Source organism: Strix aluco, chromosome 1 (genome assembly GCF_031877795.1).
Source record: "Strix aluco isolate bStrAlu1 chromosome 1, bStrAlu1.hap1, whole genome shotgun sequence".
Lineage (NCBI taxonomy): Eukaryota > Metazoa > Chordata > Aves > Strigiformes > Strigidae > Strix > Strix aluco.
The window spans coordinates 72,931,570-72,953,714 of NC_133931.1; the positions used below are offsets into that span (position 1 = coordinate 72,931,570).

At 40.3% G+C, this 22,145-nt stretch overlaps 1 protein-coding gene across 2 annotated transcripts in view; it reads right to left on the bottom strand.

Moving 5' to 3' along the window:
* Nucleotides 1-7,802: 7,802 nt before the first annotated feature.
* Nucleotides 7,803-22,145, bottom strand: part of INO80C (INO80 complex subunit C) — a 31,858-nt gene continuing 17,515 nt past the window's right edge. For both annotated transcript variants that reach the window (XM_074825006.1, XM_074825014.1), the window contains 4 exons: nucleotides 18,069-18,179; nucleotides 15,051-15,162; nucleotides 13,278-13,345; nucleotides 7,803-8,518 (listed from right to left, as the gene is read on the bottom strand). In XM_074825006.1, coding sequence (XP_074681107.1) covers nucleotides 8,387-8,518; nucleotides 13,278-13,345; nucleotides 15,051-15,162; nucleotides 18,069-18,179 — 423 coding nt within the window. In that variant the 3' untranslated portion in view covers nucleotides 7,803-8,386. The remainder of the gene's footprint in view (nucleotides 8,519-13,277; nucleotides 13,346-15,050; nucleotides 15,163-18,068; nucleotides 18,180-22,145) is intronic.

Here is a 22,145-nt window from a genome sequence, read left to right on the forward strand (position 1 = left end):
AGCAGGGAGGGGAAACGGGAGGTGGAGCGAATCACATCTCCCAGGGAAGGTGGTTACTAATTATGCCTTGGAGATTATTTCTTAGTGGCTCAGATATAATTACTACTTGAGCAAACTTGTATGTACTATTCAGGACAAAATAAAGCCTCTCCTTCTGTATGACCCAAAAAGCAAGGTGTTACTTCAAATATTCATCTTTAGGGGGTCAGGAAACTGCATCTGTAATTCTTACGTACCCTACAGTGCCTGAACTTCTTCCCACAGAGGTCATCCCTGCAGCCCCTCTCCTACCAAAACTTTGCCACCTATAGTGATACAGAGATGCAAAGGAGGGCTTTTAGGACACCTGTAACTGCTGGATTCTGATTATGTCATTTGAGAACTGCTTAGAAATGTATGTTGTAGGACAGGATTTTTAACCTGTCCAGTATCTCTTCCAAGTTTGGAAAAGCTGGAGGTAGAGAGTAGTGCTAAATAGGCCATGAAGGTAATAGAGACATGGCCTGAAAGGCAGAGTTCTGGGAGAATGAGGGCCCCTGTATCCCCTAGATTATTTTTTTCCCTCCTCTGATGCTCATGCTGTCACCACTTCAGATCCAGTACTGGGAGCAATACCAGGTACCTTCTGGTAACACGAAGTGCGTGCTGTGTGAGCTGGTCAGATGATATGGGTGTTGAGTCAAAATCCACTGAGTTGGTAAGACTCATTCCCAAGTCTTCAGAGAGGACCAGATCCCAAAAGGGTTCTGGACTGAGTTTAGGCAGTCTATGCCCAAACCTGCAGTCCTCTGTACCCTCAAACAGCTGCTGACTGGATCCTGGATGGTTACTCAGACATCTGAAGCTCTGCCTTTGAGTGTGCCCGGAGACATGTCAGCCTCAACAGAGCTGAGCAGCTCAGTGCCAGCCTCCTGCCCATGTTCTGTCCTGCAGCAGCAGATGCAGTGCTCTTCCAGATCACACTCTGCAAAAAGGCTATTGTAGGCTATTGCCTTTGTCTGAAATACAGCCAGTACAGGGATGATGCTGCAGTTCCTGCTCTCCTTAATCAACTGCCCAGGGTGAGGATGCTTCCCTCCGGCCCTTTGATATGGGCCCAGTCTCCTCTTTCACCTAACAGATTCAAGGCATGTCTCCCATTCTCTGGAGAGTGTCCAAACTGCCAGGGCTGTATAGCTGTTTTGCAGTGGATGCAATCCCATGATTCGTAGAGTTGGAGGGATTAATCAAGAGACTGTTAAGTGCAGTGAGCAGAGCATGTGTGTGAAATGTGGAAGAGCAGGATTCCGCTGCTTGTTGTAAAATCATCCATGTGGCTTATACGTATTTTTTATGGAAGATACAAACAGACCTTGGGGTGAGAGTCACTGCCCAAAGGCTCTGGAGAGGTCTGTGTGTCCCCATGGCATTGCATACAGGAAATGTACAGGAAGAATGGCTTTTGCACTCTGTCCCAGTGTGATCCTTCAGAAGGACATCTCAAGGCCCACAGAGAATTTGGCTTCCAATTCATTATTAAGTAAATTATAAGAATGTGGAGATAGCTGCTGAAATAAATTGTTTGCTGGGGGAGGGAGGGATGTCACAGTGGGGTTCAGTGTGCCATTTCTCAAGGGTTCAGGAAGCATGGGGCAAAACCAGGCTACTGACATGGAACATCTCGTACTTTATGAAAATGGTAGTAATAATTCTCAATTTACAAAGCTCATGGGAAGGGCTCACATAACACTGGAAAGGAGTTGCTGGTACTTATTTCTTAGCTCTCTGATTTTGTACAGCCTGGTACAAGAGATGAAGCATGACAAACAAACAAATTCTTGGTTGTTAGAGGCCAAAAATATTTCGTTTACTGTGCTTTGCCATGAGCTTCAGTAACAAAAGCCCATTTAATATGAGGAGAACAAGGCTTTTGCCTATTAGCTGTTGTCACTTGTGCACACAAGACTGATGGCAGCCATTGACTCCATATCACCAGCTGTGACATACCTTCCAGAAAGGCACAATTTGAAGTAGTGAGTTATGCTCTATGTTCTTTATTCCAAATATAAAACCACCATAATACCATATGTGTTATTTCAGATGATTAAGGATCACCCACAGAGTGTTTTATAAATTATTTCTCTTCAGCATAGCCTATATTGTCAGGGCAATGGCTTCCGCAATCCCGCTTCCAGTCCTCTCACCTTAGTCTAAGTCCAGCTCTTGCTGAAATTCCAGAGATTTCCTCTTTAATAAGGTTATTATCTGACCCCACACTGCTTCTGTTGTCCCCTATGCAAGAGCTGCTATTCAGACACACTCCTAGAGGCTGCTGGCTTTTTCCAGTTTGAAAGCGGGTGTCTGCACTTTGGTCCTGAGCTGAAGGCAGACTCCCACCATGGGATTGCCTGCACGTATTCATCCCCACCACATTTGCCTAGCCAGCTGGTGAGGGATGCAGCTGTAGACGCGGGACAGACAGGGGAGGCACACACTGTACAGGCAGCCCTCCACTGTCTCAGTAAGCAGCCATGGCCTGAAGGTTTCACACAATTAACCACTAATTGTTTGTATGGAGTTCAGATCACAGGAGCACTCCTCCATGTGGGTGGGGTCACTCCTTCATGCCCTCCTGTGAGCACGAAGGGGTTACCAGCATCCAAGTTATCTAAGCTGGAAGATAAGAGAGGATTTGGGCCAACAGACAATTCTATTAAAAGATCCTTAATTCTGTCCCCTCTATGTCATGTTGATGCAATAGTCATGAAACTAATGACCTGACACACAGTATGTAGACAATGTATGTGTGTTTATGATGTCCTTTTAGAGGCATCTCCTCCTGGGAGTAGAGAATCAAGAGAAGCTGTCTTGTAAATCTGCTGTCCCTCGGGATACATATGGAATCACAGCCAAAATTCAAATAGTACCTATTACCCTTACTTACCCAATGCCCAACACCCGCCATGTATTGACCAAGCAGACCTGCATCTCTGCTCATGAGGGTTTATTGGTGTAGATTTATCAGATCTATACGGAGGCACCGAACATGCATGGATATCAATTTATTTTGATAGGATGAGGCAGGAAGCGCTTTCTTCCCATGCATGGGTAGGCACCTCTCTTCAGAAATTCCAAAACCTGATGCTGAGAACTTGTTTGTGTGTGACCTGTGCTGAAACAGAAGTACCCACACAGGGGCACCTATTCTCCTTTAACACACACTATGCTTTGGGTTCAAGACTCGCAGAAAAAAGGGACATTGTTCACATCTGCTGTACGTGGTTAGGGGCTCGTAAACGATTTCCTCACTTGAGAGAAGAGTAATTTTTGCATCCCAGATCTGGAACATTGGAGAAGACTTCAGATAGTCCATGAACCAGATGCAGTTTTCTGGGGTGCTGTGCTGGGTGTACCAGAGTCAAGTAACAGCCACAGCAGTCAGAATGCAAGCAGCCGATGGGAGCTCTTGCCCAGAGAATGCACTGGCAAAGAGTAACCACAGCCAGCCCCCAAAACTTATTGTCTAGTCCACTAGTACTACGATTTTTATGTAGAGATTATTGATTTTAGGCTACATTGTCAGAGAAAGGGATGTTCTGTACTTAACACATGTCATCTCCTAGGCCATAAACTGTGTGCAATTACACAAGCACTACTTACCAGTGGTTTAAACAGTGTTTGTTAGCTGTTGTTGTTATCTCTCCCAAGAGATTACTGCTATTGCTGTCTGTGGGTTGTGATTTACAGTAGTGTAATCATCTGAAAAGACTGGATTTGTTAAGCTTCTCAGATAATACAAAACCAAGTCAAGCAATGCTTACAGATACCAAATAGACTTAAAATGTTTTTCTTACCCGAAGCCGTATTATTTTATTATGTCCCACCCATCCACTCTCCAACTGGCAGAGAAAAGTGGTTTTTAATTTGGGGACACGTACTAAAATGAGAAAAATACGAAGGGAATTCTGTGAATTCTAGTATTAGCGACTATCATCATTTTAGTGTTCTTTTAAACAAGATGAGTCAAGCAGTATCTGTACTGTAGCTGAACACTTCAGTCACAATAAGTCAGGGGTTTTCTCCCAGAACCTGACATCAAGTCTGAGAAAGTCTTCTTCCCTGAAGTGATTCAGAAAGAATCTTGCTATTTTGTCTCGCGGATGTAAACCATGTACATTGTTAGAGATTGTAAGAGGCCTTAAAACCCATTGGTAAGTTTTCTAGTAATAAATTATTGTATTAATTTATTAAAGATTACTTAGTCCTTCAGGAAAAATATTGTAATCATGTGGGGAGTTTGAGCTTTTTTCTTAACAGAGTGGACTTACAAGACCTTTTTAACCTTATACTAGTCAATTTTTACTTCGATATTCTTCACCAGTAAAAAGCCCTCACCTTTGCTTCCCTTAATTTCCTTGTGCTTTGGTGGGGTTTCACACTTACAGGCCTCTGTCAAAGGAGATCAAGGCACATCTCCCAGCATGTGCTTGCTACTCCTGTCCTCCATGGAAGCCCATATATAGCAACTCCATAGGGATCCAGAACGCTGTGATGGGAGAAAGCTGGGAACTACAGAACAGTGAAACGCAGGGTTTCCAAAATGAGCTGGCCCAAGGCCTCTTTGAATTGAATTTTGTTGCTTTCCAGGACATGGGGCCAAGGTCATTCCTAGCACGGATGCAGCAGAGGGAAGGGCTGGGGCAGGAAGTTTCTATGGGTACAGGCCTGCTTTAACGAACCAGCAGTGAATAATCAAGGCAAGAGCCCTGGAGCTCCAGCATCCTGCTCTTCCATCCACTAGAGAGCATGGGAAGGATGGAGGCAGCAGCTGCAGCTGCCAAGAGCTTCATTCCTCTCATGGCCTCCAGCACACCCCTTCCCTCGGAAGCATCGGGCCCCACATTCCTACAGCCCCACACCACCCAGCCCCTGTCCCAGCTGCAGCACAGCATCCCTCCAGCAACAGGGCTTTGGCCATACCCAGCAGTTCAGCTATGGCAGTTTTGCTGCCTGGGGGCCGACAGCTGTAGAGGCAGTTGTCTGCTTTGTCCAGGCTTCAAGAGCAAGCAGATCTACCCAAAGCATGGAGTAAATACAAGCTACTGCAGTCTTAAATAAAACCCAGAAAACCCCACAGTAAGCTGAGGTGACCCCCCCGCCCCAAGCAGTGTGTGGGGCAGGTAGATGCACGGGAAAACAGGAGCTTGGCCTCTGGCAAACATCTTCATTCTTTCTGAGGGGTAGGACAGATGAGGCAAGGAAAATATGCTCTCCACCTGCCAAAAAGACTAAGGGTAAAGCTTTGCCAGTTGGACTATACCTTGTGAGTTGCTGAACAATCTTACTTCCCTTAATGTCAGTGGGATTTCTGTGGGAGCTTAGCAACTGGCGTGCTGTAAGCTGTTACAGGAGTAATGGAGGGGGGATGACAGGGAAACATATTAATGCAAATGCATGTGATGCATTCGGGTGATACTTCACAGATAGTAATGGTTGTACTTGAACAAATTAGTCCTCACCCTGACTGCTGGCTTCCTGCTTTACAGATGTGGCACTACTGTTAGTCAAAGTACATTCTCCCAAAGTCTGAAATGGTATTCAACACTGCTGCTCTTTTCAGATGTCTCTCTTTTGTCCTCTTTGCAATTTAAATTCAACTTATTTATGTTTATCTAGATAACATCCCATACTTTTAAATATAAAGGTACTTCTCAATTTTCACTTCTAAAGCTGTCAGTAAAACATACATTAGAACTACCCTGTGGCACAGACAAGTTCTTCGCTTATCCATATTTTCTCTGCTATTCATTGAGGGAGGTATTGCTCAGTTCTCTCGTAGAAGGTCCACATGCTGTTCCCAAAAAGAACCTAGTTAGACAGAACGACGTCATACATGTTGGCTGCTAGATCTTTCCTGCCCTCAGCTTCCTGCTAAAACAAATTCATTTTTATTGTTCCACATAGTAAACTGTTGTTGATCAGGGTAAGGCTGAATGATGCTGGTGACTGACTCATCACTCTTGGCTTGACTGCTGCACAGCCTAAGGAGTAAAAGTGAAGTACTACTAAGAAAAAAGGGCCAGTAGTGAACAAAGGAAGAAACAAGGAAAGAAAAGGGGATCTAGCAGCCATTGTATAGATAGAGAGCATTGAGAGAAGAGTCACTAATGGTTTTGCCAAATCTAAGCTGTATTTACTTTTCCAGTTCAGTAAGACACTTAGGTTTTGAAAATGGAATGCATAAACAGTGTGCAGTAGAAATTAGCTGAGAAGAAACATCTCAATATACAGTGCAGGAGTGCATGGAGCACTTATGATAGTGAAGGAGCCTACGTTTCTAAACAGTCATTCCCAAAGAATGTTAAAAATATTTGTGGGAGAGAATAATCTGGTGAAATACAACTTTCTGAGCTGCTGCCTGCTTATTTAAAGCATAAATGATCTTACAGCAACTCTATGTCTTTTCATATCAATGTTAAGCTTATCTTATAAACACATCTTCAGTACGTAAAGTAAGTTAAAAACATCCATTCTAAAGCTCGGATGTAAAGAGAATGTGGCTTGGATGCTTACTGGCATGAAGAGAGATATCCTGTCTTATTATTTTTTGTACTGTGATACAGTTGTAGCATTATCTGGTGTACAGGGCTTTGAAGGATCTATTGTAAGCATGTCAAAGACTTTCTAAATTACTTTGTTTTTGTAAATATTAGATCACAAAAACTGAGGAATGAGTCCCACAGACTTTCATTAAACAATGTGTCCCATTATTGTTTTTCCTGTTTTGGAGTTGAAGTTAAACTAGCATTAATAATACTCTGCATATCTATTCTCTCAATGAAAAAAAAAAAATCTGTTCTAATAATTATCATGTCTCTAGAAATGTGTATTCAAGGTACAGCTTAAGCACTAATTAGTCACCTCTGCATGTTGCTTGTGCAGTCAGAGATAAGAGGTACCTTGCACAAGATCCCAACGTCCATGATAGAGCTTGGGTCAGACAGGACTGCAGTCCCATAATCTCACCTCCTTAGTGACCTAAGCAGTCCAGGACTAACAAGCTATGGGATAAGCCTTCCATGCAGCAGTTTTGCATGTGGGAACAGAGCATTCCCACAGCAAGTGGTAACTCGCCTAGCAGCCTTTCTGGCTCACATCCACTGGCTCAGAGAGCTAAGGGAGGTAAGTGCCACAGCTACAGGGCAGTTGGTGGAGTAGGGCCATGAAGGCTGTGTGGTTGAAGGCCAGGAATGGCTGATCCTGAAGACTCTCTTGACAAGAGCCTAGGGCTGGAACAAAGATGCAGAAGTGGGAAGACAACAAATTAGCAGCTTGACATAAGGAAGAGGACAGAAAGAAAGAATGGGCAGAAAACTCTCTGCCCCCTTGCCCCTAGACTTAAGTTTCAGGAAATTATGGTCATTTTGATGTTGGCATGTACTTGTCAGCAGCCTTCAGCAAGAGTCCAAACTTCTTCAGTCTCCTTCCTCTAAAGGGTGGCAATGTTCAGTTGCTATTGGTTATTTTTCTGGTACCTCACAGTGCAAAGGTCAGTGTCCTGAGGTAGGAGGTTTCGTCTTGCTGAAGACCATCTGAGTGTCAGAACACCACTGGACAGTGGAATTCCTGCTATTTTTATCATTGTTTTTAAAAAGTATGGGAAATTAGTACTTTTTTTGTACTAATTAGTACTAATATTGTACAAACTAGGGAAGGTAGAAAAGTCAGATTGTGAAATGAAGCACTCAAAAACTACAAAGTGCCATGATTAAGTTACTTGGTGATTTGATCCTGTTATACATATTTATTAGGATATTTCAAAACCAAGCTTGAGTCCAACTTTATTTATGTTGACAGTTCTTCCACACAAATATTTGTGTGAAGCTGTTGATTTCCACAGAGCTCAGTACCATAAACAGTCATCACAGCAGCAGCACTTGCTAGGTATTTTAGCTTCATTTTACAGATGGGACAAACTTCTTCATAGCCAAGTGGCAAGTGCATCCAGCAAGGCAGGTTTAGAAGTCAGGATATCATGGTACCTTTTCCTTAATTCAAAATGATTGTGTCTTCTGAGCCAGAGCAGTATATAAAATATACAGGGTGGGGATGAAATCCTGTCTCTACAGAAATTAATATAACTCAGACATCCTGGTGCACATACATATCTTTAAGGTCTAAGTTATTCTGTTCACCAAACCAAATTGCTTACAAATTGGCAAACTAACAAATATCAGCATTTATCAAAATTAAATCCATATGTTCTTCAAATCCATGTATCATCAACTACTTCCAGATGTAAAAATCCATGGATAGTTTTAAGGAATCTGAGTCCTGCAGTCAGTTTCCATCACGATTTTCAAAATTAGCACTGTTCACAAGTGATATACAACAATATTTGGTCTCTTCAGGAAACAATACTCGTTGCTTTCCTTAGAGCCAGGTATCCTGTAACCACATCTGAAGGGAGCATCCGAATATAGGCAAATTCTTCAATAGTACTAAATCTTAGCTTGCTCTGGGGATCTGTGTAATTTGCCTGAAAAAGAAACAATGGTAGAGACACTATTCAAATAAAATCTCAAAACAGAATACTAAAAAAGTGTCTAATTACAAGACCACAAAATGGTGAGTTTCTTTTCCCAGCAACAGCACCTTTGTTCTACCATGTGACCAAAAGTTTGTACTTTTTTCTTTCTCCTCGTGTCAGAACTTATGAGAAGTTAACAGACCCCTATAAAATCACATTAGAAATGCATTAAACATAACAGAGGGCTGAAATAGTTTCATACAAAACACAGTGCAAAAGAAATTCCTCAACTCTCTAAACTCACCCTAGCAACTCTGTGCCTTGTGCAGTCTCTCTCAAGGCAGCTCTCCAAAGAGTCAGTCTACTGCCAATAAATTACCCACAAAGAGACTGAATTATGGGAGTTCTGATAGCTTTGGACTGATTTTCTCCTCCTGCATACAACTTAGCTTTTAATTTACTATAAAGTGGTTGTTAAAGCAAAGGAATCTCAGCTTATGGTTCTGTGACTGAACTGATAAGAAATGTGAACTCAGTGTTGTGCTCTGCTACAGATGCCTGCTTTCAGGATAGCCGCCTGGCCAGCTAACCCTGGGCTACGCTTGTATCCTCTGCTGTATTTGCACCCTGGGTGCCTGGGAGCGGTGCCAGTGTCCTTCCAGCCTCTCCCCTTCCCTGTTGCTACAGAAACCTTGAGCTTGGATGAGCTGGGGGGCAGCACAGGAGGGTGGGCTGGAAGAAGGCAGGCTTCAGGGTACTGCCTCTCCACCTTCAGCCTCCAGGACAATCACTGTCTGTTCAACATTGGATTACCAAGTGCCTGCCAAGGCTCTGAAAGGGTCTTCTGTACCCTTCTTTAACAGGAGATGGTGGCAGGCTGCAAGGCACAGGCAGTTGAGATCCCTTAGGACATTGCTACTAAAAAAGAACAGGCCAGGGAGAGCTGGAGTGTTCCCCATCCATACCGTTGAAGTGCAGAGCCCTCTACCACCTTTATGTTAGAAAGGATCTGTTGACCATGGTAACAATCCACATAATTGTCTGGTTGATAAAACTTAGCAGAAAATTAAGTGTTATTTGTAGCTTGTTTCTTTAAAAAGAAATGCCACAAGGTTAATTAAATGTAGTCAGCTAACAGTCAAGCCATCAATTCATTTTCAAACAAACGGCAAAGTTAGGATATTAGGAGTAAATTTATCCCTGGTAGTAACTTTATGGTTACAGCAGGTATACATTAATTTTTATTTCATACTTTACCTCTGGCCTCGTGTAAGAAAAACCTAACTAAGTAGACTGCTTTTCAAATGTGCCTAATTCTGTAATAAACTAGCCAAGCAATATCTTCAATTTGTATTGTGCACCAATGTAGGTTAAAAACATTACAGCAGCTCCTCACCATTCTGATACTTCATATTGGGCTGTACTGTTTGCAGACACTGATGTATGGTAACGAGTCATTTATGCCATGACTTCAGTCTGAAAACAAATGATACTGCTACTTCAGCAATAATTAAAACAGATTAGAAAAGTGAAGTAAGGTGATTTTGCAAAGAAAAAACTCTGTCATATTTAGAAACTAAGTCAAAGGCCACAGATGCATGCTCTTCAAATACAATAAATTAGTTATCTCAATCGGTTTCTATAGTAACACGGCTGATCCATTTTCAGAAAAGGAAGAGCAATATAAACATTTGAAGGATTGGTGGTTTTTTTAATCTGCTTTACAATAAATTTGTTTTGCATGTTAAAATATCTAAATACTCATCTTGCAAGTTTGGAAATACTAGTTTTATTTTGCAGTGTCAATATAGTAGATAATAGCTTTTGAATTCTAGGCTGCCTTACAAATACAAATTGGCTGCTCTGCTTAGACTACTGGTAAATTTAATTCCATTTGTGTTACACACAGAAAGAGAAGACGATCAGTAGAATTTAATTGTGGCATTTAATATAACTGCAGGTATACTAATGAGAGTGTTTTAATACACTTCTCTTTTTTTTGTACCTGCTAGACCATATTAATTCTTTCCTAAATGGGTAATGCTAAGGAATTTATTTTACTTTTTTTTTTTTTCCATGGGGAATCCAGCATTCCCATAGAAAATATATTCTTACACAAATGCTTTCAGATTTTACACAGAAAATACAGGGACATTTTTCTTATCCTAGATTTCTAAAATATTCTATTACCCAACATATCTACCTACTAGGAAATGATCTTGAAAATATATTTAGTGCTTCTTATGAAACATTTCTAGCTTAGCAATTTAAAGGACACGCTGTCTCAGTTATCTTAATAAAAAAGATTTTTTTAAACACGGTATTTTTATCACAGTCTGGAGAAATCTTGCAGGCCAGGTAAAATAGGAAACTTGGCTCACAACCCAATTAGAGGATGAAAAATTAAGAAGAAAAAAAAAGAAAGTGGAAAGACAAAAAAAGGAAATAAAAACAGCACTGAATGGATTCATATAGAAAGGAGAGTATTTATATTGAGCTAGAATAGTTAGAGTACATAAATCACTGATGGAAAGGAGGAGCTGGTAAAGAAAAACTGAGGAGCTGGTAAAGAAAAACTGAAGAACTGAGAGGAAGACTCTTATTTCCTATGGCTAAACTGACCCTTAGCTGGTAGGGACATGGTCTTCACTCACATCTATAAACTGCATCATCATCTCGCTATAGCTACAATGACTGACTGGTTTTGAAATGCATCAAAGGCCAGTGCTGGAAAGCTTTATTTGGTTCCTCAGAGATGGGGCAGTGAAAGGGACTTATGCCCTTATGCCTTCTGTTCCGCATGAGCTCCTCACAGCTCAGAGATGTTGCACCAACTCTAATAACACCTGGTGTGAATGCTACTAATACTGGCAAAGCAACTCTAAGGGGAGAGGATCGGAAACAGATGAACAGCATTAAGTGACCCAGTATGGAATTTTTGCTGTTTTGTGAAATCTACTCATTACCATTTCACATGTCCACCTATCCTCCCTTCCTCCACCCACTGTATCTTTATAGAGAGTAAGGGTACTTATACAAAGTTCCTTATTCAGCTGACCCCTGCTCCTTGTCTGAAAACAAGTTGCTATTATATCAAAGCAATACTCTTACAAGACTGTAAGTCTGACTGGCTGGAGGGAATTATTTGCCCTGAGTTTGTGATCAGTGTCTTGAATTTGCTGTCTGCCAGTTCATCTGCAAGGGAGATGTTGCTTTCTCATTCCCTCTTGAACACCAAGGGTTACCAGCCTCAATCCGAGCAACCCTCTCCATTTCCAAATCACGCTCAAAGGCACAGGCTGGAAACATGCCACCTCCTAGGTGTCTTATTTAAATGTGTTACTTAAAAAATAAAAAAGTTAAACAAAACATACACTACCAAACCAAGAACTCAAACGTTAGGATGTGCAGGATTACATTTGGCACTATAGCTATTCCTTGATGCCTTGCACTGAGGATCCACTGTAAAGCAGTCCTTAATTAAGTGCTCACCCATTTTCTCTCCTAATGGGGCCTTTCACCTTATTCAGTGTACAGAATGCAAGGTGCTGTGTTAACCTGCATCAACATAACAAGTGTCTGTATTTACAGGCATTTCTGTGAGGTGATACCGAGTCTGTGAGGTGGGCTAGTACCCTATGGATGAGAAACAGATTAAACTTGGGGAAGGGACGCTGAAATTCTGTCTAAGGCTATTTGATGTTACAAAGTTTCTGTTATTGTAGTTATTTAGTGTAACCATTACTTAACCCTTTTTATAGTCCAAAATACAGTAGTCCCATTCATTTCAATTGTAATAAATGCATAGGCTTCTGCAAAATAAATCACTGGGGGCTTAAGGTGAAAAGATATGCTGTTACTAACACCTGTTTGGTTTTAAGTAAAATTATTCATGTCACATAGGAACAGTGTCATCAGCAGATACAAAATTTTTGTTGAGCAGAATTCAATGACTTTACTCCCGTTTTGTGCCAACAGAATCTCTGGGGAATTCAGTTGCCAAATTGTAACTACTGAGATTTTTTTGGAGCATGTGCAAACTGTATCTAAGTCAAATGTGGTTGGGTTTTTTTTCCTTTTTTTCTTTTTTCTTTAACAAAATCATGCAAAAGAGCCCATCTGTGACACAGGCTATACATCTGCCAAACTCCAAGTTCCAGCTCTGAAGCATGGGGGTATTTTAAATTCTTAAAACGCCCATGCCAAGTGTCTGTGTCAGGCTGATTTTTCTGAAGGGAAGTTTGAGAGTAATGACAACAAGATTTTTTTTTTAACCTGGGCCAATCAATATAACTTTGCCTAATCACATTCCTGGAAATTGCTGAGCCATCTTTTTGAAACTTTCTCTAAAAGATATAACGAAATAAATCAGCCTCAGGCAAACACTCAGCATGGAAAGTTTCAATCTGTGTGGTTAAAGCTTGACAAAGTTAGGAGTCATGGAGATGGTGGGCCACCAGCTTTCACTGTAACAATCTAAAGAATCAGAAACTATGAGGGCTAATGCAGACTCTAGAGCTGGAAGAGTGGTATGATAGGAGCCACTTGGCAGGAAAGGTATTTAATCTGTCCTGACATCTATTAACAACCTAAGAATTTTGTGATGTAGTGGCAGTATTTGGGGTTTGGCCCTAAATCACTGAACAACTATTAAGCACAAGGCTGAACAGGAACCTCAGCAAGTACAGCTTTCACAAAAGCATGCACCAGCTTTATTTCATTGTGGAAAGTGAGATGCCAATTTTGAAGAGAAAAATAAAATACTTACCGGAAGTCCTGAAATGTCAGAATATTTCTTGGCAGGCTTAAAGGAAGGAGGAGCATCAATATTAAAATCTAGAGAGAATCAAAGGGATAAATTCAGTGTGCTACATATATTTTAAAACATAAACCCAAAATGTAAATAGGTAACAATACTTTAAAATGTTGCCTTTACTTTCTGAGGTCTCTATTAACTAGCAGCGCAAAGAAATATGAAGCTGAATTACCCCTGAAAACATTTAGCCTATTAGCATTGTAAACAACAGTCTGATTCTGCTCACCTCTCTAGTATCAGTTCAGTAAGCAGCACTGCCCTCCCCAAAAGGAAAAATGTGAGAGCAATTTGAAATGTGATTTCTTCCAAGTCTTAATGAATTCCCTTGCAGTCGGTTATTTGCAAAGAATAGCCATTATCATATGCATGCTGTACGTTAAGACCACGAAACATTGCTCAAGACTGCAGCTCTGAAATACTATAATCCAGAAAAGCAAAGTAATCTTTTAAATCAGTTAAATCTTTAAGCATGAACCACTGTAAGCCCAGTCAATGACCTAGAAAATTGTCTGAATGTTTAAAAAAATTATGGAAATTGCTGTTCTTTGGTGCCCTTTAGACAGCTACTCTCATTCATAAACATTTTAAGATACACTTGGAATGTTTAAGTAATTAAATCCCCAATTTTGGATGTTTACCAAAATATCTTGTACCTGACTCCTTCCTTCCTTCCTTCCTGATCTCCCCTGCACCTCGTTCAGGTGCTATGATCAATTCAAATGCTCCATTCATGTCAAATTTCTAACTCATCATCTCATAATTCAAAAGACACTAATGCCACAGACAGCTGGTTTTAAATATGCAACTGAATTTCTTTTCCCACCTTCTTAAAAAAAAAATCCTATAAATTTACAGTTGCAAACAGAAGGCAATAGAAATAGCCACATCAGCAGATCGTCAGTTACAATAGCCAGGAACACACAGTAGTCTGCATTTTTCCATAACAGTTACATCTAAAACACTTCAAAAAATGGCTAACTATTTTTGGATAAAGCACCAAGTCTGACAAAAAGTACATGCATATGCTCAATTCTGAAATGGCTCCACTTGCTTAAGTAAAATCTGAGGATCACATTCTGCCTCCAGCTACATTACTTTACAAGTAGACCTGAAGTATATCTAGATTAAGACCACTGCTGTAGCTCTGCTCCTGTAGATGTACACCAGCTAGGACTGCTAATCAGGACTGCTAATAGTGTAGTTTCAGCTGTGCTGAACAGAATAGGGGATGTAGGATTTAAATCTCCCAAGAATCTAGGATAAGGAGCTGGATAGGAAGCTTGGGCTGAGGTCTAAGCTACTGCAGGTATGTGGCTTAGCAGAACCAATTCGAAAATAGTTCAAATGTAGCTAATCAAGCAGCAGCCACCCATCAGAAGACATCTGGGCTGTATGCAGAGGATGAGGCTCCTCAGCAGTGAAGAGGTAACAAAAATCTGATGGGAATAAGGACTTTCTGACCTGGTTTGGATAAATAAATTTCCTTTATTAAACTCTCTCCCCAAATGTATTTGAACTTGGTCATAATACTCCAAATTATTCGCTTCCCACAACTTTACACTTAGGACTGGCAAGTATGATTGGACTAGTCTTAAATGTACTACTGGACCCTGTTCAAGCAGGATACTGCATGCACTGATGAAATAATTTAGATTTGTTTTAAAGAAAATTATTTGTGTGGATTTTATTATTTATAAATACACGCAAAGTGTCTAAGCAGCTTACAGCTAGGATCATTTAGTTGCCATGGCAATGCCCTTTCAGAAGCAAGAATTTGTTTTAGGTTCTTCCAAGTTCTGTTCTTCTTGCCAGCTGCTGCTCCACCAATGCCGGAGTGCTAGAATTAAAAATACTGTATTTAGAGAAAAAATAAAGAAAGAATACTATTTCAGAGCGTGACACTTCTATTTCATAGTCTTTCTGATACGTCTCATCTTGTCATGAACCATTGGTTATCCTCATTTATTTCATCAGCAGGCTAATATACTGTACACTTTAATCTTGGCTGCAAGAAAAACAAAGCTTTTTGGACTGTGTCAAAGCTACTATGTTTACTATTAACTGAAGGAAATGAAAATCTGCTTTTTACATGGAAATAGAAAATCAGCCTGATTAGGTTTAGCCTGAGATTACAGGATTCTGTATGTACTTCCCCTCATATTAGAACTTATTACTATGAAGTTGTGTCTAAAACTGTGATTACACGGCTAAATTTTCTCTCTCTGTTTTATGGCATATTACAGGTGCAGCTCTAGCTCTTTTACAAATTATCTGTGACTGTAGAAAACACAACTGATCTTGTACAATGTAATGAATATTATGAGAAACTTTCTGGAAATTTTATTTTTCTTTCAAAGGATAGAAGACAGAAGAATAGAAAAAGAGTAATAAATAGAATGTTGGCTGCCAAGACAATTTTACATTTTGAAAGGTACACTAATGGAAAGCTTGCCAAAGGTACTATAATGGTAGTTTTAGTTATCAAATGTGATTGCTACAGAGTAATTTATTTATGTCCCTCCAGAGACAGAAGCTGCACAACATACTGTACTACTACTAAATGATCAAAGGACACAGATTTACAGCTTTACTTCAGAAAAGAAAATGTTCTAACAATTGGGGAATTGTTGCTATTTCTGTTAATAATTACTACCTGCCACATCAGTCTCGTCAAAACTCAGCAAAGTTCTGCAAACACAGTTCTGCTGTGATTGGTTTATAAATTAGCGTGTTAAATTGCTGAGAATGATAGGAGGAAGGATTCAATTAGAAAGCTTTTTTCTGTAGACATATGATATATTCAGAAAAGATGCTCATGAGCTGATGATATACCAGGTTTTGGTAATGGATATCCAATATAGAAAGCACACGGAAATGTTTGCTCTGAGGGTAACACTTTATTAATCTAGAGATCCTAGAGACTGCTGGAATATGAGACGAAAATACTACCACATTACTAATTCCAATTAATTACAAGAATTTTCCCCCAAATCATTGCATAATGATTTTTTTTTCAGTAATCTGTTTTTTCAAAAGCAACTACTGGGTTTATATGCATGTATGCCTCCTAGGAATGGTGCTGGGTATCACCTCGCATACCTACAATCAAAAAGACAATGACTGATAAATGCAAATGAGCCAAGCTACATCTGCACCAGTGAAGTTCAGGGAAAGCTGGAGCAAGGATAGGTGGAGCTATTCATTGCTCTACATAACTGCCAGGTCTTCTTCCTTTTCCCAAGGGTTGCAAATTCCATTTAGGAAGTTTAGAAAAAGGCAATTTCTTCTTTCTTCTCTGCTTTTAAGTCTAATCTCTGCAGTGAGCTAATGGTTCAAACTTGGACATACTTATGAGACATAGACATGATTTATTTTCTTCCTTTTAAGGCAGGCTAGGCTGGAAGGATGCAAAAAGTCATCCAAATTGTTACTACCAATTCATACCGACAAAAAGTTAGTTAAAACTCAGTATTTCTTCTCAAATTAGTAACTGTGTTGGGGAGGACAATTTCATGTTTTTATTATAACTGCCTATTATTTCTGCAGCAGTTGCCAAAGGTCCTGTACATTCATTATTATTTCAAGCATGCAGACAGTAGTATTGCCTCTTTGGAAATGGTGACGTCCCTCTAAGAACTGAAGGATCAGCACAAGGCCTTGTGGCTATTTAAGTCCTGTATGGAAGCTACATGGAAAGCCTCTGGGCACAAATGGAGCTTTTCCAATAAGACCCATTTCTCAAAGATGCTGGTGCTCACTGGAGGATTAGGGTGAGCAAAGTATGCAGTTGTTTGAATGCTCCTCATGACAGAAGTCGTCTGCAAACCAGACATAGAGCAACTTGAAAGTCAGACTAATTTTATACCCCCTGACAAACCTGTGCTTAGTGAGCTGTGCAATGCCCAATTACTCAGGTTTTATGCTGTGGGATATTGTATCTTACTCATACAGAATGAAATCTGGGATAAATTCCTTCTTTCTAAGTACTGGCTTAGGACCAGCAGTCTGAGAAGTTTGCTTGTCTAGAAAGCATTTGTAGAGTGTGCCAATGAGTTGGCCCTGGCACAGCAAGATAAAAATATATTAAAAACAAAGCCAGCAGTAACAGCATTGCTAGCTGTAGTCTTCCTTCACCTTCTCCCCCAGTTTAAATCTCGGAGTGTTTTAGCAGACTGTATTTTGTCAGCTGTCAAGAGTTTACAGGACTTCTGAACGTCAGCAGGCCATGCTTCTGGGGAGCACGGAGTGTTTGCTTCTAAATCTAGCAACACTGGATGAACAGACACCACAGGTCTGTTAAGAGTTTTAGGGACCAGGAGAGGAGTAAAATGACAGTTACTAATAACTCTCTGGCTGATTTCTATTTCAATTGCTGTGCAGCCTGCCTTGGCTAGGAACTGGGAGATGGGATTCCTACATTCACAACAGTATTAATTGTTCCTCTCTAGCTGTGGTAGTTTGTGAGATACCACACCATAAAACTTCTGCGCTTACCTTGTTCCAGAATTTAATATAATAGTTCTGCCTCTGGACCAGTGCCATTTTCATGTTATAATATAGTGTTCACTCTGGACCATAATGTGGCATGGACTGCAGGTTAATTTCTTCAAGATTGTTGACCTTTTATTTAGCTGTTAAGGTGACTTTGTTAATATTTACATGAGCAATATGGTTAAATAGAATCCTAGTTAATGTTTTATTTGAAGAGTTTAGAATTTCAAATTGTTAAAATAATATACTTACAATGAAGTTTGGATCTTTAAATGGTAACGGCTTGATGGTTGTTTCTGCTGATCCTGTGCTGGAGTCTGTGTTCAGAAATTTGTTTTCATTCATGGCCTCTCCACCTGCACTCTGAAGAAAAAATACAATCTTACTGCTCGTTACTCTGAGCAAGTTTAACTGGAGATGGAGCCGTCAACCTACCTGTTGCCTTTTTAGCTTTCCTATCTGTTTTGAATCTTAAGATGTTGCATGTCAGCAGTGGGGAATCATGAAACAGAGTCTTTGTCAAGCAATTTCCAACTGACACATAAACGGGAAGAGTGGAATAGTGGCCAATGCCTACTGAGTAAAAACAGCATCGCGTTTATTTTGGTACTAATGAAAGCTATCTCTATAAAGTGCAAGACAGCATGTGAAACCCAAATCAGCAGAAATATACATTGGATCTATTTCAGAATGTTCTGTACTAAAGCATTAACAGGAATATATAAAATTTATAAAAAGGTTTTCTTTCAAGGTTCTAAAGAAAAAATGATTAATCAGTTTATTCTCCGTCCTTGGCTTCAATCATGCCTGAGTGATGATTGAGAGAAAAAAATATTTTATTATGTATTACTTTTATATACAAGCCTCACAAAATCTATATGGGTACTAGTTGGTGTTTTCTAGGCTTTTCTTTATGGTTTATTTATTTAGCAGGAAGAAGAGTTGGAGAAGGTGTGCTTGTGATTGGAAAGCTAAAAAAAGTTACGTGGCAGTCTAACCAATTTCTGATAGTTCTGCATGGCTGAGTTTATGTTGTTTTTTATTTTGTGAGTGCCCTGTAAGTCTCCATACTATCAGAACTAGCCCATGCTACATACCCAAATGATCCCTGTGAAATCCCGATCTATACTGAAGTCAATGAGAATTTCACCATTGAGTTTGGCAGTTCACTCAATAGGATTTCATACCTTCATTCTTTTTTCTTGAAGAACAAAAAGCTTGGCTAAAAGCTAAATCAATATTTACTGAACGGGTGGTTAAAATGTTTCTTTACTTTGCCTTCAGACAGATAAATCTTAGAACAGAAAAATGTTTTCCTGTGAAAACCTGCACTGAAAAACCTTCTGTGTTGATACAATACTCTTTTAAGTAGGAGAAAAAAGGATCATTATTATTAGTGAATTATGGGAGTACATCTAGAAACTGGGACTATATAGCAAAGGCCATGATTCAGCATATCCCTCTCCATGTGATTACAAGGGAAGTGTTTGTATTCTTAACTACATGCATACGTAATTATAGGATTAGGAACTAGGCAAGTTGAACAGTGCCTGTTTTTAACACAGCAGAGAGGTCTTAAATATTCAAACTATGGAATAAAGAAGCATTCAAGTAAAATAGTCATGTTTCTAGTGTCTTATTAAAACAAATATATGAATAGAGATTATCTATTTTCAAGTCAGTCCTCTGTAAGCACCTAGTACAGGGGATACTGCCATAACATCAGTGGAAACAACACTGAAGTCTGTAGCCTAAACCTGATTATTCCCTTGCTGAGGACAACATTAAAAAGCAGTCACTGTCAGAGAAACAGAAGAAACACAGATGGATGTTTAGAAACATGTGCATTATGTGACAGTGAGCAGAGAAAGTATCTTCAGCAATCCTGATTAAAGTGGCTTTATACAATGAGTTGCTAGGTTTCAAACTATATTCTTGCACATGCACACTTCCAGCACTTCAGATTTCAGCAGTGAACAAGGCACAAGATTATTTTTTATGAATAAATTATCTCTGATACTGCTCATTATCAGTGTAATCTCTCTAAGTGGAGGAATCAGCACTCACAGTTATTCTTCAAAGCGTTCTTTCCTTTTAGTTGGTACCATTTGGTCGGTTTTAAATCCAATCACACAGTTTTCTAAGTATTCCATTGTTTATGAAACAGGTTTTGAGTAGCATTTCAACAATACCTCAAAACAGTATCTAGTATTTTGAGACGGAACAAATAAAAATGGTTACACAGAAAGGGGAAGAAGCTTCCCTATACATATACTCCTTAAATTCTGCAGCTGGGTACACTTACATATTACACTCACTGAAATCAGTGGGTTTTTCTGTGTGGATTTGGTGCTAATCTCGCTGGCGCAATGGGAAGGAAAGTAAGGAGCTGTTCCTGGCAGGACAATTCCTGAATGTAAATTCTACACGTCGTTTCTTTTCCGGACCGACCCCTAAAGGATTTCAGGTATTAATGCTGCTAAGAGTCGGGATAACTCATGTTACAGGCCAGATGTTAATTTTGTTTGTGCCAGTATTCCTTGCACAGTGGCAGAGGCAGCAGGATCTGGAGCAGCAGCTGCTGCTTTTCTGGGCCATGCAGACACCCAAGTCATCCTCCAGTCCCACGGAGGCATAATGCCAGCAGTAGCTTCTGGATCTGCCGTGGATAATTGGAGAGCAGTGGTTTCCTCTCCCAGGCAAAGAGTGCAGGCTGGTGTGCAGGACTGTAAAGCAGCTTGCATACCATAGTGGTATGCAATTGATATCACGATTTCAGAGCCCTGTGACAGACTGGGAATCAAATAAGACTGAGTATTATGATCCCAGTTAAATGCTGGGAACTGAGATAAGGACATAGAGGCATGCCAGTTCCCTCGCTCAGCACTGCTTGTATGAAAACTCTGATTTTTAGCAGCAGCACTATGGAAGAGAGGTACTCAGCTAATGTGCTTTTCTTTCTGGAAAAACATTAAAGAGTTGAGTAGAAACACTGCTTCCACAATAATGTGCTACTGCAAAGATGAGTGAACTCCGGCAAGTACAGAGCTTTGAAATGCTCTTTCTGTGCAGCCTGCAAAAGTCTCAGCTGACATCCTCAGCAGTCTTATAGCAACAAACTGAAAATGTCTCAACAATCTACAAATCTGTCCAGCCTATGTTTTAAAATGCCATGATTTAAAGCAGAAGAAACATCATTTAATGTTTCAGTTTTAAAGGTTTTTTTAAAGGGGGGGGGGGGGGGGGGGGATGCCAAATTAATTTTAACCAATATGGATCTACCTTTGTACTCCAAAACCCATGTTTCCTGAAAATTAATAATACAGTGACAATACAAAACATAATTTACAGGCTGAAAGAAGATTCCTCAGTGAACAATTACTGTATGGTAAAGGTAATCCTTAACTTTTAACATTAGTTGAACAAATCTCTCACAAATGTGCTTGTTTGCTTGGTTGTTTAGTTTGGAAAACAGTTCATTCTTCACTGTCATGTGTTGGGGCAAACAAACAGGAATGAATTCAAATCCTCTTTGTAGTCCTACGAAGCGATGATGGTCTCGTGAGTACAGTGAGGAAGCGCCTGTCACCAGGGAACACGTACTGCTCAATGTGTGCTGTAACCCTCAGTCACATGCGGGCAACTTCCCCTTCCTGCCCAAGCCAGCCCCCAGCACATTTTCTCTACCCAGCCAGTCTCCTACCTAATTCCCTCACCCCCAGCGTCCTAGGAGAATCCCAAATATTTTGCAGTAGGGCTAGAAAGAAAGTGTAATTAACCATAGGCTGAAATTCTCAATAGCTTCTTTTTAACTGATCTTGTAATGTAAATGTCCTTTATGGGGAGCTCAGTATACACTTCAGGGACGGAGACAGTGAAGTTGCCTTTAATGTGCACCTTATAAATAAATTGTGTCTTTTAAGTGGTGGTTTATGTAACTGTATTGGGGTTGTGTGGCAAGGTTTTGGTAGCGGGGCGGCTACAGAGGTGGCTTCTGTGAGAAGCTGCTAGAAGCTTCCCCATGTCCAACAGAGACAATACCAGCCAGCTCCAAGAGGAGGAAGGAGCGGCAGAGACAACAGGTGATGAACTGACCACAACCCCATCCCCTGCCCCCCTGCACCACTGGTGGGGAGGAGGCAGAGAAAATCGGGAGTGAAGGTAAAGCCCAGGAAGAAGGGAGGGGTGGGGGGATGGTGTTTTTAAGATTTGGTTTTATTTCTCATTATCCTACTCTGATTTGATTGGTAATAAATTAAACTAATTTCCCCAAGTTGAGTCTGTTTTGCCCATGACAGTAATTGGTGAGTGATCTCTCCCTGTCCTCAT